Source organism: Urocampus carinirostris, chromosome 14 (genome assembly GCF_059441175.1).
Source record: "Urocampus carinirostris isolate Australia breed hairy pipefish chromosome 14, RoL_Ucar_1.0, whole genome shotgun sequence".
Taxonomy (NCBI): Eukaryota; Metazoa; Chordata; class Actinopteri; order Syngnathiformes; family Syngnathidae; genus Urocampus; species Urocampus carinirostris.
The window spans coordinates 5,097,241-5,110,604 of record NC_142362.1 but is presented as its reverse complement, the minus strand read 5'-3'; the positions used below and the strand labels follow the sequence as shown (position 1 = coordinate 5,110,604).

The window sequence follows — 13,364 nt, the reverse complement described above, 5'->3', positions numbered from 1 at the left end:
GAACTCAATGATTACCCAACACCTATAAGAGTCCTTTCCGTGTTTGTAAACAAGTGTGATGTGGCCAAGCGTTGTTGAACCAGAATGGCAGAATTCATGTCAGTTTACAGCAGCCAATCCACATAAAGAGATCATAGATAGGAATAGCTCAAAATAGCACAATGTATGTGCTAGCAGCAAGTTAGTGACTTTATTTTAGTTTAACTTACTTTTGGAAGCTGCGCTTCAAAGGTTATGCGACTTCCTCCACCGTGGTAAAAAGTGGCTGAAAAAAAGCGTCTCAACCATTTTCTCAACCACATCAAGCTTTCTTATTCCGCTTGCATTTCAAAATAAATGGCTCCCCTCTTCTTTACACTTCACACCAACCATATTGAACAGATGCACGAGATATTAAACAATAAAAATGTTCTTAGCGCAGTGGAGATACAGTATAGAATGTTAACACGCGAACTAGGAAGAGGAAGCCGGATTTCTTCTTTGGGGTGGATGATGGGTGAGCTCTCACAGCGCCACACAGTGGCAGAAAGAAGCACTGCAGTACCGTCCTCTACTGGGAAAGGTGCACTCGATACAAAATCTTAACTTACAGCAGTGCCCGGTTATTTTTCGACATCCTGAAAAATGTTTTCGTATCTACAGTGGGACCTCGCTACTTCGCTGTTCCACGTTTGCGGGTTCAGAGCTTCGCGGGTCTAAAAAATAATAATAATAAAATAAAATAATTTAAAAAAAAAAAAATTATATATATATATATATATATATATATAATTTTTTATTTTTTTTTTAAGCATTTTTGAAGGGGCGTCGCTTCTTAATTTTCACTTTTCGCAGGTGGTTTTGGTCCCTATAACCGGGTCTAAAAAATAATAATAAAATAATTTAAGGGGAAAATTTTTTATTTTTTTTAAGCATTTTTGAAGGGGCGTCGCTACTTCGCGGATTATAACTTTTCGCGGGTGGTTTTGGTCCCCATTCACCGCGATAACCGAGGGATTACTGTACTGTTTTTCGTAACTCGAATGTTTGTTAGTAGGGGAGCGACTTCCTCTTATCATAGCCCTGGAATTTCTTTTCTTCAAGGGAAACTGGCATTTTCGGTTCCATGGAATATGCGTAGAATAGGTCTTTAGCTCAACGAGCGAGTTGAGGCAACAATTAGCTAAATAAAATCTCGGAGATTGTGTAAAACTTCATTAGAAAGGCGGCGCTAACGTCCTATTAGGCTCGGTTAATTGCGCCTTTTGTCAGTCGTCGTCTTTTCTCCGCAGCGGTCCGCAGATTAACCCCGTGTATTTTTCTCTGGGCAAAACCACATTCGATTAGCCCGTCAATAGACGATATCGCAAAAAAAACATGGAGCGAATGTCTGTCCTTTCGCTGCCAAACTGACATGGTGAAGGCGGAGTTGTCAATCATCCAGACGTGATCGTTCGAGTCCCTTTTTAGGGCGTGCGGATGTTTTCCTAATTGCTTGTCAATTTTGCCACCATCCTCGACCGACTGCCGCCGTTTCGTAATCATTTCCTGGATGTACTAAGGACAGGGTTCGTACGGGCGCTGGAAATCCTTAAAAATGCTCGTATTTCAATGTTGTGTTTTCAAGGTTTGAAACAGTGCTTGAGTTTTAAATGAAGTGCTTGTAAATGCTTGAAATTGTTTCTTAGGTTTTCAAATAAGGGATTTAAACTTATTTTATGGTTCCAAAAAAGGATCGGGGGTAGAGTTAGAAACAAAGGATTAGGCTTCTTGTTAGGGTGTGTTCTCCATTTGGGCCCCAGTGCTAAGGAACGCTCCGCCCCCTGAGATTGGATCTGCAACCTCAGTGGGACTGATTAAATCTAGGTTTAAAACACACTTCTATTCTATAAATCAACTAAATTGTGGACTGAGCAATTCGGAAAAACGCTGGACTGTGTAATGTAAGATCAAACATTCGGTTGTGTCCTGTTTAACCCTCTAAGTTTTTCCGTGCCCTCATGTAGGTTTTAGATCCGGGGATGGTGCAATAATAGTCTGTGGTTTGCAATAATCTGTGGTCTGTGCAGCCCTTTGAGACTCCTTGTGATTAAGGGTGTCGCATATTAACATGACTTGAGGTTTTTGAGTTTTTCCGTGCCCTCATGTAGGTTTTAGATCAGGGGATGGTGGAATAATAGTCTGTAGTTTGCAATAATCTGTGGTCTGTGCAGCCCTTTGAGAATCCTTGTGATTAAGGGTGTCACAAATAAACATGACTTGAGGTTTTGGAGTTTTCCCTTGCCCTCATGTAGGTTTTAGATCAGGGGACAGTGTCATAAAAGTCTGTGGTCCGTGCAGCCCTTTGAGACTCCTTGTGATTAAGGGCGTCACAAATAAACATGACTTGACTTGAGGTTTTTGAGTTTTCCTTTGCCCTCATGTAGGTTTTAGATCAGGGGATGGTGTCATAATAGTCTGTGGTTTGCAAAGCCCTTTGAGACTTTTTGTGATTAAGGGCGTCACAAATAAACATGACTTGAATTGACTTGTTTAGATATACATGATTTTGGGGGATAAAAAAAACTAATTGCGATTTTTCAGACCAGTATTGTAATTTCGATGGGACAACCCTGGGCTCTACTGTAATTGATTCTCCTGGCTCTAAGGACTAAGTCTCAATAAATGAGAGTGTCACGTATTTAAAGTCTCCTTCTCGCATTTTCCTGCCTTCAGACCAAGGAGACCGGCACCCCAATCGTAAAGCGAGAGGTCAGCTCCGGACCAAGATCGAGTCTGGCGAGGGCACCATCCCCGTCAGGACCAGCAACACCATCCAGACCTGGGACGGGGTCCTGCAGGGAGAGAGGCTCCTCACCATGTCCTGCAGTGACAAGATCGCCAGGTCAGATGATCTTATCTTGTATACGTTTCCTTATTCATCGATAATGCCATTTGACATTCTGTAATCGCAAGACACTGTGGTTTTTCAAGGATTTATTGTTCCCTTTTGTTACTTGAGTAATGGAGTATTTGGCCAACCGGAATTGGAACAGTTTGAGTTTTAACGGCGCCGGCCAATCAGAGGGAAGTTTTAGCGGCACTAGGCGAAGTTTGCAAGCAACCCAATCAGATCTCCCTCCTAGAGGGCGCTGTTTACTTAAGTTTCAATCATTTCACTAGACTTAAGTACTCACAAAAATTAAACTAGCAAAGAAAAAGCACTTTTCTTTTCAAATTGAAAATCACATCGAAATACAGGTCTGGATAACAGCAATTGGGTTTCCCCCCCAAACAGTGAAGCCCTTTCAAATTCTCTCTATGAATAGGACATCTCAACTTGGGTTATATTGTGAAGTGAGGATTTCTTATGGTTATCTTGATGGCCGAGGAATAAAAATGGTTACCATGACAACAAGATACATCCACTGCAAAAGGAAGAAAATGAAATCTTGCATCATTGGGGGAAAAATTTGCCCAATTCAGTTTTTTTGTCATCAATTTTCGGTGTGGTTTCTATAACAGGAAACTACACTGCTAGATGATGAAATAAGCTGGTAGTTAAAAGTCTAGTTCAATGAATGATTAAATAATCTAATTCAATAAATACATAAAATGATAAAATACAATCTTGCTCATTTACCAAAACGTTAACTACATTTTATGTTTTACTGTAAAGTAGGCTTAAACGTATTTGCTCAAGGTGTGTATCTCTAATCAGTTGATGTTCCTTTTGGCCGTCTCTTAGTCTTCCTGTCTTTGTTTAAAGGTGTTGGTACTTTTCAAGGGGGGTAGTCTTTTGTCTTAACATACCAGTACTTTTCCATGTCTTGAGATTTCAATAAAACACAGAGGCAGACAGGGGGTGACACAGAGTGAGTAAGTGAGTGTGGACAAGCGAGTTGCTTGTCCTCTCTGCTACTCTCCCCGTCTGCAGCTGGTCTTTTGCCTGATAGTTTTCTACCGTTAGCCAATTTATAGCTCCCTACACATCAGTGGTCTGCCTTTTAGACCCCACATTTTCCAAATAACAATATTAAATTATATACAGTGAAGAAAATAAGAGTACAGGAAAAGTTTGACCTTTGTAATAGCAAACAAAGGCTACTGTAGCAACATTCATTTCTCAAGTGTTCAAATACTTATTTGCAGTTGCAACACACAAATAAATCGTTAAAAATCATGCATTGTGATTTCTGGATTTTTCTTTTTAGTTTATCTCTCTCACAGTGGACATGCACCTATGACCTCTGTAATAGCAAACAAAGGCTACTGTAGCAAATATTAACATTCATTTTCTCAGGTGTTCAAATACTTATTTGCAGCAATGTCACACAAAAAATTGTTAAATAAAATCGTACATTGTGATTTCTGGATTTTTCTTTTTAGTTTATCTCACACAGTGGTCATGCACCTACCATGAAAATTTCATACCCTCCCATGATTTCTAAGTGGGGGGAATAGAAAAATACCAGGGTGTTCAAATACTTTTTTTCTTCACTGTATATATATATAATTGTACTATATTTCCTAAAATGTAAGTAATTTCTTTAATTAAAAAAAAGATGTCACATATTTTTTTCTTAATTATAATAAGTTAAAAATTTTGTAAAATGAGAAAGGATATAAAACAACAAACATGTGCTGAGATTATCAATAGATTTGTTTCTTTTATGTGGAAATGTAAAACCCAATGGTCTTGGCGGGGGAAGCACGGTGGAGCAGTGGTTAGCGCGTGTGCGGCACAGTTCTGAGGTCATGGGTTCAAATCCAGCTACCAGACTTCCTGTGCGGAGTTAGTATGTTCTCCCCGTGCTTGCGTGGGTTTCCTCCGGACACTCCGGTTTCCTCCCACATTCCAAAAACATGCATTTCAGGTGGATTGGCCGGTCCAGATTGTCCCTAGGAGTGAATGAGCGAGTGTGTTGTCTGTCTCTATGTGCCCTGCGACTGGCTGGCAACCAGTCCAGGGTGTCCCCTGCCCACTGCCCGGAGATAGCTGGGATGGGCTCCAGCACCCCCGCAACCCTACTGAGGATAAGCGGTACAGATAATGGATGGATGGTCTTGGCGGGACATCGGTCCTTCTTTCCCCGCCTGTTACATTTCCTCACCCCATCAAGTCAGTCCTTGCAGGTAGGATTTGTGTCCCGGCCCCTGCCCGTAAATCCTCCCGTCATTTCCTCCACGGGGTCCTGATGGACCGACCTGTCCTTAAACCCCCGAAAGCCCCTCAACCCATCACGCCGTCTTAGTCGAAGGCGAGCGAGTGACGCGCAAACCATAAAGGTAGTCCATAACTCTGTGGCGGGCCGTCCGGGACGCTAATACTTTGCCTGAGTGCACCGAATGATTGGACGCTAGATGAAGGACGCGTCTCTCGCGTTAGCTGCCCCGTTAGCGCCCGGCTGTTACTCTCTCGGCTTGTCGGTACTATCGATTTCCCTTTTTCTGTCAAAAGTGGAATGATCTAAGTCAGTAGAGGGCAAAATGGCTTTGCGACTTGGGGATAATGGCGAGGAAACAACAGGAGAGTTAATAAGGAGCGATGGATTGCGAGTGGGACGTTTTTGTCGCTCTGATTTTCATGTTTTGTGCAGTTACTCGGCGAGTGTGGCTCCGGACACTCTTGTTGTTCAGTCCACGTGTCGGAATATTTCTTGAATCGTCCTACTTTGTTGTTTAGTTCAGTTGAAGCCAATTTGTCTCCAAAGTTATCCTGCATTTCTTTGCTTTCATTTTTGTTCAGTTTCAGCCAATTCGTGTCCCCACTGAAGGTAGGATCTTAAGCATGAGCCCGATACTAAAACCATTACTTGGGGTTTGCGTCAGGCTGGGCTTCTCTCTCGCTTCCTTTTTTTTCCAATTCTAATTCTTATTATTAGTCCTCTATTTACTTCTCGTCCCAACTAGTTTAATTATCTGACCGTGTGCTTTGACGCTGCTGCCTGGAGAGTAGCAAATAGAAAATCCTTCCTTATAGCAGTGTCTGAAACTCACGACAAAAAGTTACCAGACGAAAAAGTTAGCGGACAGCAGGGCAGACAACTCTGAACTCCTTTCCACGATGCTCTTAATGTACGTTTACGTTTTGTAGCGTCATCGATTTTGTTACCTTCTTTTGAATCTTTCTTCTGGGGCTGAGGATTTTGCTCGATTCCTAACCACTTCTCTACTTTTCTTGAGTTCTCTGCATCTACTTTTGGAAAATGTCAGGTTTTCAATGTAAATCTCTTGATTTTCTGTCTCAAGGTAATTAGCTTGTTTTTATATTACTAAATATAAAAACAATGTTTCTCATACAAACACACACATATAGTAACGTTTCAACAATGAGTGTAATAATATCTCTTGTACTTTTATCAATCTTGTATTCTTTTATTTTGAAATCGTTTTCTTGTCTGTACTGATTCCTCTGTCGTTAATAAACCACTCCCTCTCTCTGTTCGGGACCTCAGCCAAGTAGGGCGTGAGTTTTTTACTCCCACCATCATGTCGAATTAAACTATATACATGTATTTTATCTGTGCAAATATAGCCACTAAATAGTTTTAATAATGTCTATCCCTGACAAAAATGATATGCAATTGCACGACCTTACAAGGCTCGGGAAAGTCCGGAAGTTATTCGATGCAGGCTTCTGATTGGCTGCCGAGTATGCAAATTGCCAAACAAACCCAAATTCCGAAATTTACAAACTGAAGGAATATTTCGAAATCGGAATAAAGCAAACGTTTGAGTTGAAAAGAAATCTTTTGCTTTTTTTTTCCCCCTTGAAAAAGTTGTAAAAGCCCCGGGCGTCCAGACGTTATTTCAGACACTGCTGATTCTAAAATGCCTGAAATCTCAATCATTACTTAGGGTTGCGTCAGGCCGGGCTTCTCTCTCGCTGCCTTTATTTATTTATTTTTTTTAGACAATTCTAATTCTTATTATTAGTCCTCTATTTACTTATTTCTCGTCCCCACTGGCTTAATCATCCGACCGTGTGCTTTGACGCTACTGCCTGGAAAGTAGCAAACAGAAAATCCTTACTTATAGTTTAAACTCAAGTACAGTAAGCATTTTACTCCCCTTTTAGACCTCTTTGTATGTTTTCTGTCCATTGTCGCACTAAAATAAGTTATTACAATTAAAAAATAAAAAATAAATAGAGAGGACAGAGCTTTGTTCTTAACCCCACGCAACCGCCTATCCTTTTTATTATTTTTCCTTTGCTCTCCGGCACACGTTTGAGTCTCCTCGGTGGAAGTGTGGTGGGAGTGCGAGGGTGGGAGTGCGACGCTCCACTGAGCATGTCAATGGGAAAATGAGGAGGGAGCGACAGCTAATGATACAGCAAAGAAGTACAAGAGAGTTTAGGCGGCAAGAAATTGGATCCCTCAGAAGGATTGCGGCCTAAGCCTGTGGCATTAGACACCCGTTTATCTTACGTGTCTTAATAAATTGTCTGGGTGTCGTGGTTCATACAATAAATAAATCAGTCCTGTGGAAGTGTGTAGCGTCTCCTGGTTTTGAGGGTGACTCGGACTTGTCTAGGGAAACTGGACTTAGGAGAGTAAGGCTTTCCCACCCAAAATTAAATAGAACTGCTGAACGACCACCAACACTGACCCTTTCACCATCCGGCTCGAAGGACCAGATCGTAATGTCAAATCCAAATGCTGGAGAGATGGTTTCTCCGGGTTAAGGTGGTAAGCAGGACCAATCTAGGGCAAACTACGGTTACTGGCCTCAGGACAACAGGGTTTTCAAGAAAAACTGCCTAACTGCACCCAGCACTGGCTCAAAGGACTAAATTTAAATGCAAGACAGACGTATAAGAGAGATTGTTTCTCCTGGTTCGGATGGTGACCGGGACCTGTCCAAGGTAAACTAGGGACCTTAGAAGAGTGTCTGTCCTGGTTTTGATGGTGACTCGGACATGTCTAGAAATACTGGACTCAGGGACTAAATCAAACCAAAGTGCTGGAGAGATTTTTTTTTCAGGTTCAGATGATGACTGGGACCAGTCTGGAGCGATCCACAGTCTCTGGCCTCAAAGATAAGAAGACTTTCTAAAAGAAAAATACATCCAAACCAGCACTGCCCATTTCACCATCCGGCTCGAAGGTCCAAATCAAAATTTGAAACCCAAGTGCAAGAGAGCTGGTCCCTCATGGTTCAAATGGTGACCCAGTCCTGTACAGGGCTGTCCAGAAGGACTGGCTTCAGAAGAAGAGGATTTCAACCCCAAAAAACATTTGAACTGCGACCATCACCATCACTTTTATTGTTCGGATGGAAGAATCAAATTAGAATGTCACATTCAAGTGAAGGATGCCAGGAGTGATGTGACAGTGAAACGGCAAATCAATCAAGTCAAACGAGTTCGCCGCGGAAGCCTCTATCTCTGTATCGTTTTTTTTTGTTGCAAACAAAGCGAGCGGTTTGATGCTACTGTGCGCATGCGTCGGCCGTTGTTGAAGATAAGACCAATTTGTTGAAGCGTCTCATACGTGTTCAAAGAATGCAGGAATCAAAATGACGTGAGAGGGAATTCTTTTTTATTGATACACAATTTCAACAAGAGACTCAGCGAATCACAGATATGCGTGGATCTTTATAGTTTTCAACATAGCACGTGTACCCGGTTTGGCCCCGTCCCTTTTCACGCCTGAAGGCGTACATACCCAGAGTTCCGTCCTTTTTTGGAAGTGTTTTTAAGTTTATGCCAGTTTATGTCACCTTGCCCTTTGCCGTTATCTCTTGTCCTCCCTTAAGGAGGATTGTTTATAATAATTCGTCCGCCGAGACCTTCCCGAGATGTAAACAACATTTCTCCCAACTGTAAGCAAGTCTTTCTACATTTCTTTAAAAATGTATGCAAACCTATTCTACAAATGCAAGTTTATTTTCTACAACACCGCCTGGGGGGTTTCCCATCATGCATCATTCCAATCAGAGGTTGATTGAGTAAATTTGAAATACACGTGGTCTTAAAAAACATCGGATTTCATGTGGTAGTTGAGTAGTGAAGGAAGTCCGTCTCTTTTTAGAGAGCCGGCTTTTTCGGCTCAACTCATTCAAGAGAGCCGGCTCTCCAACGGCTCACTTGCTTTGATTATATTACGAATTATGATGTTGTATAAAGAAGTTAAGAAAAAAAAGGAAGTATAAAAGGAAAATAAGAAAATGTATTATTCTACTTAATTCTATTTGCATGTATTTTTTTCCTTCTACAGTGAACGTCCAAGCGACTTCATTATAATAAACCTCATTCATGTCGAGCAACTCAGGATCTCACAACAAAATGATAATGAACAATACATATATGATATAACGAAACACATGTACAATATAACATGTGAAACTACATATATAAACACGTTTGGAAAAAAAAATATGGTGTAATATTATTTTATATTTTGTAAGGGAAAATACGACGGTTTCTAAGGGCTTGGGGCCCTGGAGCGCGACAGGTGTGATGTTATCCCAGTTGCCGGTCTTCCCGCCTGAGAGCTTTCCCCCGTATGTTTCAGGTGGAACGTGGTGGGCATCCAAGGCTCGCTGATGAGCTACTTCACGGAGCCCATCTACTTCTCCAGCATCATCCTGGGCAGCCTCTACCACGCCGACCACCTCTCCAGGGCCATGTACCAGCGTATCGCCGACATCGAGGATCTCCCTCAGCAGTTTACTCTCAACAGGCCTCTGCTCAGCGGTGAGGAACCGTTCACCTTTGATTATTTAGACGGGCGCCGCTCCCCCAAAGTTGGCATTTACCTCCCGGGTTTTCATCGGCTGGACATTTTGCCGTAAATAATTGAAGAACGCTTTTGTTTGTTTTGGTAGGAATAAGCAACGCGGAAGCCAGGCAGCCGGGCAAAGCGCCCAACTTCAGCGTGAACTGGACGGTAGGAGACCAAGGTCTGGAGGTGATCAACGCCACCACCGGCAAGGACGATATGGGACGGGCCTCGCGCCTCTGCAAGCACGCCCTCTACAGCCGGTGGGTGCGACTGCACTCCAAGGTAATTCCGCCTCCTCCTTGAAATCATTCGTAAATATTCAGTTCTATCTTTTAAAATGTTGAAATGGGTGACACACAATTTAAGAGCTTTGATCCAATATTTTGAAAGATTACATTACTGATACTCAAGCAAAACTTCCATCCATTCGCTTCTGCTTATCCGGAGTAAAATGGGGGTACAGCCGCTTCAGTCGGTAAGACATCTTTGTCCCCGGCCGCTTCATCTAGGCCATCCGACAGGTCAGCACAGGGAAGTCATTTCCTCAAGCGTGTCCCAAACCTTTCTGGGCTTTCTGACAGTGAAGTTTGTCCAGAACACTTCCCTTGTCCCCCAACCACTTCGTCCAGCTCATCCAACAGAATCCTGAGGTGTTATCACCTCAGTTTACAAACAATCTCTCCAGCATGCTCTGGGTTGACACTGGGGTCTCCTACCAGTGGAAAATGCCCAGAACACTTCAACACATAAGGGATGCATCCAGGTGTCATCCGTCCCAGATGACTGAGCCACCTCAACTGGCTCCTCTCATTACAATTAACACACAGTGGCTATTAAAACACTACACAGCAGGGACATAGTCTCTCCAGTGTGTCCTGATTCATCCCTGGGACCCATGCAGGTGGGACATACCCGTAACACCTCTCAAAGGAGGCATTTGTGAGTCATCCTTACCAGATGCCTGAGCAACCCCAACTGGTTCCTTTTAACACAATTAGCACACAGTGGCTATGAAAAGACCACACAGTTAAGTCATAATCTCACCAGCCTGTTATGAGTCGTTATGGGTCCTCCTGCCAGCGGGCATCCCCAGAACACCTCTTAAGGAAGGTACTCCTTACCAGTTGCTTTAGCCACCTCAACTAGTTCTTCTCAATGTGAAGTAGCACCGGCTCTACACTGAGTCCCTCCCAGGTGATTGAGCTTTCCACCTTAGCTGTGTTGAGTAGATGAGTTGGCTCGGGCATATGGTAAGCCTGCCTTCCTCAGGAGGCGTTCCCGGCACAGGACCCCAGGTATGACCCAACATACGCTTGAAGTCTACATTTCTAGGTTGGTCTCGTAAACTATCGGGTTTCCGTGGTATGGGCTGAATGATGTGGCTTTAGGCTAAAGAGGTGTTCTGGGCATATCCCACTGGAAGAAGGCCCCAGGTCTGACCTAGTACACACTGGAAAGACAATGTCTCCAGGCTGGCCTGGGAATTTCTTTAGAACCTGTCTTTATTAGCTGGATGAAGTGGCTAGGGAGCTGCCTTAATAACACACTCTGAACCAGCAGAAGGGGATGGATAAATACTGATAAAATTTTATTTTTGTAAAAATGCCCATTTTTTAAATAAACGAGCCAGTTTGTGACATTTGTCGTCTCGCTTGTCCGCGTCCCTCCCCAGCTGTCTTCGGTGCTCCGGATCAAGGTGCCCAAGCCGCCCTCCTACCACGACGCCAAGCAAGCGGCCGCCGAGTACCACTCTGCCAAACTGGCCCTCATCAAAGCCTTCCACAAGGCCGGCCTCGGCGCCTGGGTGAAAAAACCCATCGAGCAAGACCAGTTTACCCTCAGCTCCTGAGGGCCCCGGCGCACTCTGGGATCCTGACCCCGAACCATCTCCCCCTCCTTGCACGCACTTTCGGCTGTTAACTCGTGGAAATAAATGTGCATAGTTCCTTCGGTTTTAAAAACAAAAAACAAAAAAACAACCCCATCTCATCAGGGTCACTCTTTGCCGGACTCACCTCATTAAAAGATCGTGTGCTTTTATTTTGAAATCGTTAACAAACTGTGGGCTTCCCCATGTACTAAAACTGGAATCGATGTTTCCGTTGTATGTTTTTTTTTTATTTTGTCGGGGTCATGCATGTAGCTACATTAGCCTCCGGATTGGATGATTTGGCTCCACGTGCTATAAAGAAAAAGGAAAAAAAAATGGAAGTCTAGTAGATGTTAGAAAACCTTTTAGGTGGGGGGGGGGATTGTGTTTTTTTACGACTCTTATTTTGAAATATTTTGCCCGTTCACATGTACTTTGTACATTCCTTCTCGTAGTGCTCGTGCGCAGAGTTTGAACGACGGTCGGGGACGTCATTTCGTCCGTCGGGAGCCAAGAAATGAAAGAAAGAAAAAGAACATGAAAGGAAAGAAAAAGAACAAGAAAGAAAGAGAATTGTGTTTGTGAGTGAATGCCAGCAAAATCCTCCATAGGCAGCTTTCCATTTTCTACGTTGTCGGGAGTGCTCGCTTTTTCTTTTAGTTTCCGGACGACGCGAACAAAAAAAAGAGACTGGATTTTTTTTTTCCCGTTTTATCGGAGGGACGGGCGAAAAACGGATGCAGATATTTCTTTAGAAAAGAAGAAAAAAAACGGCGGCAGATATTTTTCAGTATAAAAGTCAGTGAAATGTATTTCCAACGTACTCACTATGCAAAACGGCCGATAATAGTGTTGTTGTATTTATCGTATGCTAGTTGTTGCTAGCCTTGTTTTGAAATGTCACTTTTCCAAAGGATCCTGTTGGTTTTCCATTGAAAATGTCTGTGTGTTAAACGGCCGTCGGATTGTACGGAAGCCCGAGAAGGCCAAAATGCAAGAAATAGAAACTTTTTACCACGCGTAGCCCCGCCCACTTTGATTGACAGCGGTCATCGATTACTAACCCGAGTTCATAATCTTGAAAATGCTTGAATGCTGTATTTCCAAGGTTTGAAAACTGCTTGAATTTTAGGTAAAGCCATTGTAAATGCTTGAAATTGTTGCCTGTTTCTCAGGTTAGGTGTTCAAACAAGGGTTTTAAACTTATTTTACGGTTCCAAAATTGGGGATAGGGTTGGAAACGGAGGTTTAGGCTCCTTATAATGGTGTTTAACTCAACTTAGGTTTCTGAATAGGGTTGGGGCTAGGGTTAGGAACTAGGGTTTGACCTCCATATTAGGGTTCTTAACTGAATTTAGGGTTCCAAAATAGGTTAAGAGCTAGGGTTACAGTTTGAAACTGGGTTAGGGGTAGGTGTAGGGCTAGGAGCTAGGGTTACAGTTTGAAACTGGGTTAGGTGTAGGGCTAGGAACTAGGGTTTGATCTCCATATTAGGGTTCTTAACTGAATTTAGGGTTCGAAAATAGGTTAAGAGCTAGGGTTACAGTTTGAAACTGGGTTAGGGCTAGCTAGGGTTACAGTTAGGTGTAGGAAGAGGAACTAGGGTTTGATCTCCATATTAGGTTTCTAAACTGAATTTAGGGTTCCAAGATAGGTTAAGAGCTAGGGTTACAGTTTGAAACTGGGTTAGGGGTAGGTGTAGGGCTAGGAGCTAGGGTTACAGTTTGAAACTGGGTTAGGTGTAGGGCTAGGAACTAGGGTTTGATCTCCATATTAGGGTTCTTAACTGAATTTAGGGTTCGAAA

General features: G+C 42.9%; 1 protein-coding gene across 4 annotated transcripts in view; it reads left to right on the top strand.

The window, feature by feature from the left end:
- Positions 1 to 12,475, top strand: part of adarb1b (adenosine deaminase RNA specific B1b) — a 160,091-nt gene extending 147,616 nt beyond the window's left edge. For all 4 annotated transcript variants that reach the window (XM_088352921.1, XM_088352919.1, XM_088352918.1 and 1 more), the window contains 4 exons: positions 2,695 to 2,863; positions 9,480 to 9,661; positions 9,793 to 9,971; positions 11,362 to 12,475. In XM_088352921.1, coding sequence (XP_088209047.1) covers positions 2,695 to 2,863; positions 9,480 to 9,661; positions 9,793 to 9,971; positions 11,362 to 11,538 — 707 coding nt within the window. In that variant the 3' untranslated portion in view covers positions 11,539 to 12,475. The remainder of the gene's footprint in view (positions 1 to 2,694; positions 2,864 to 9,479; positions 9,662 to 9,792; positions 9,972 to 11,361) is intronic.
- Positions 12,476 to 13,364: the final 889 nt, after the last annotated feature.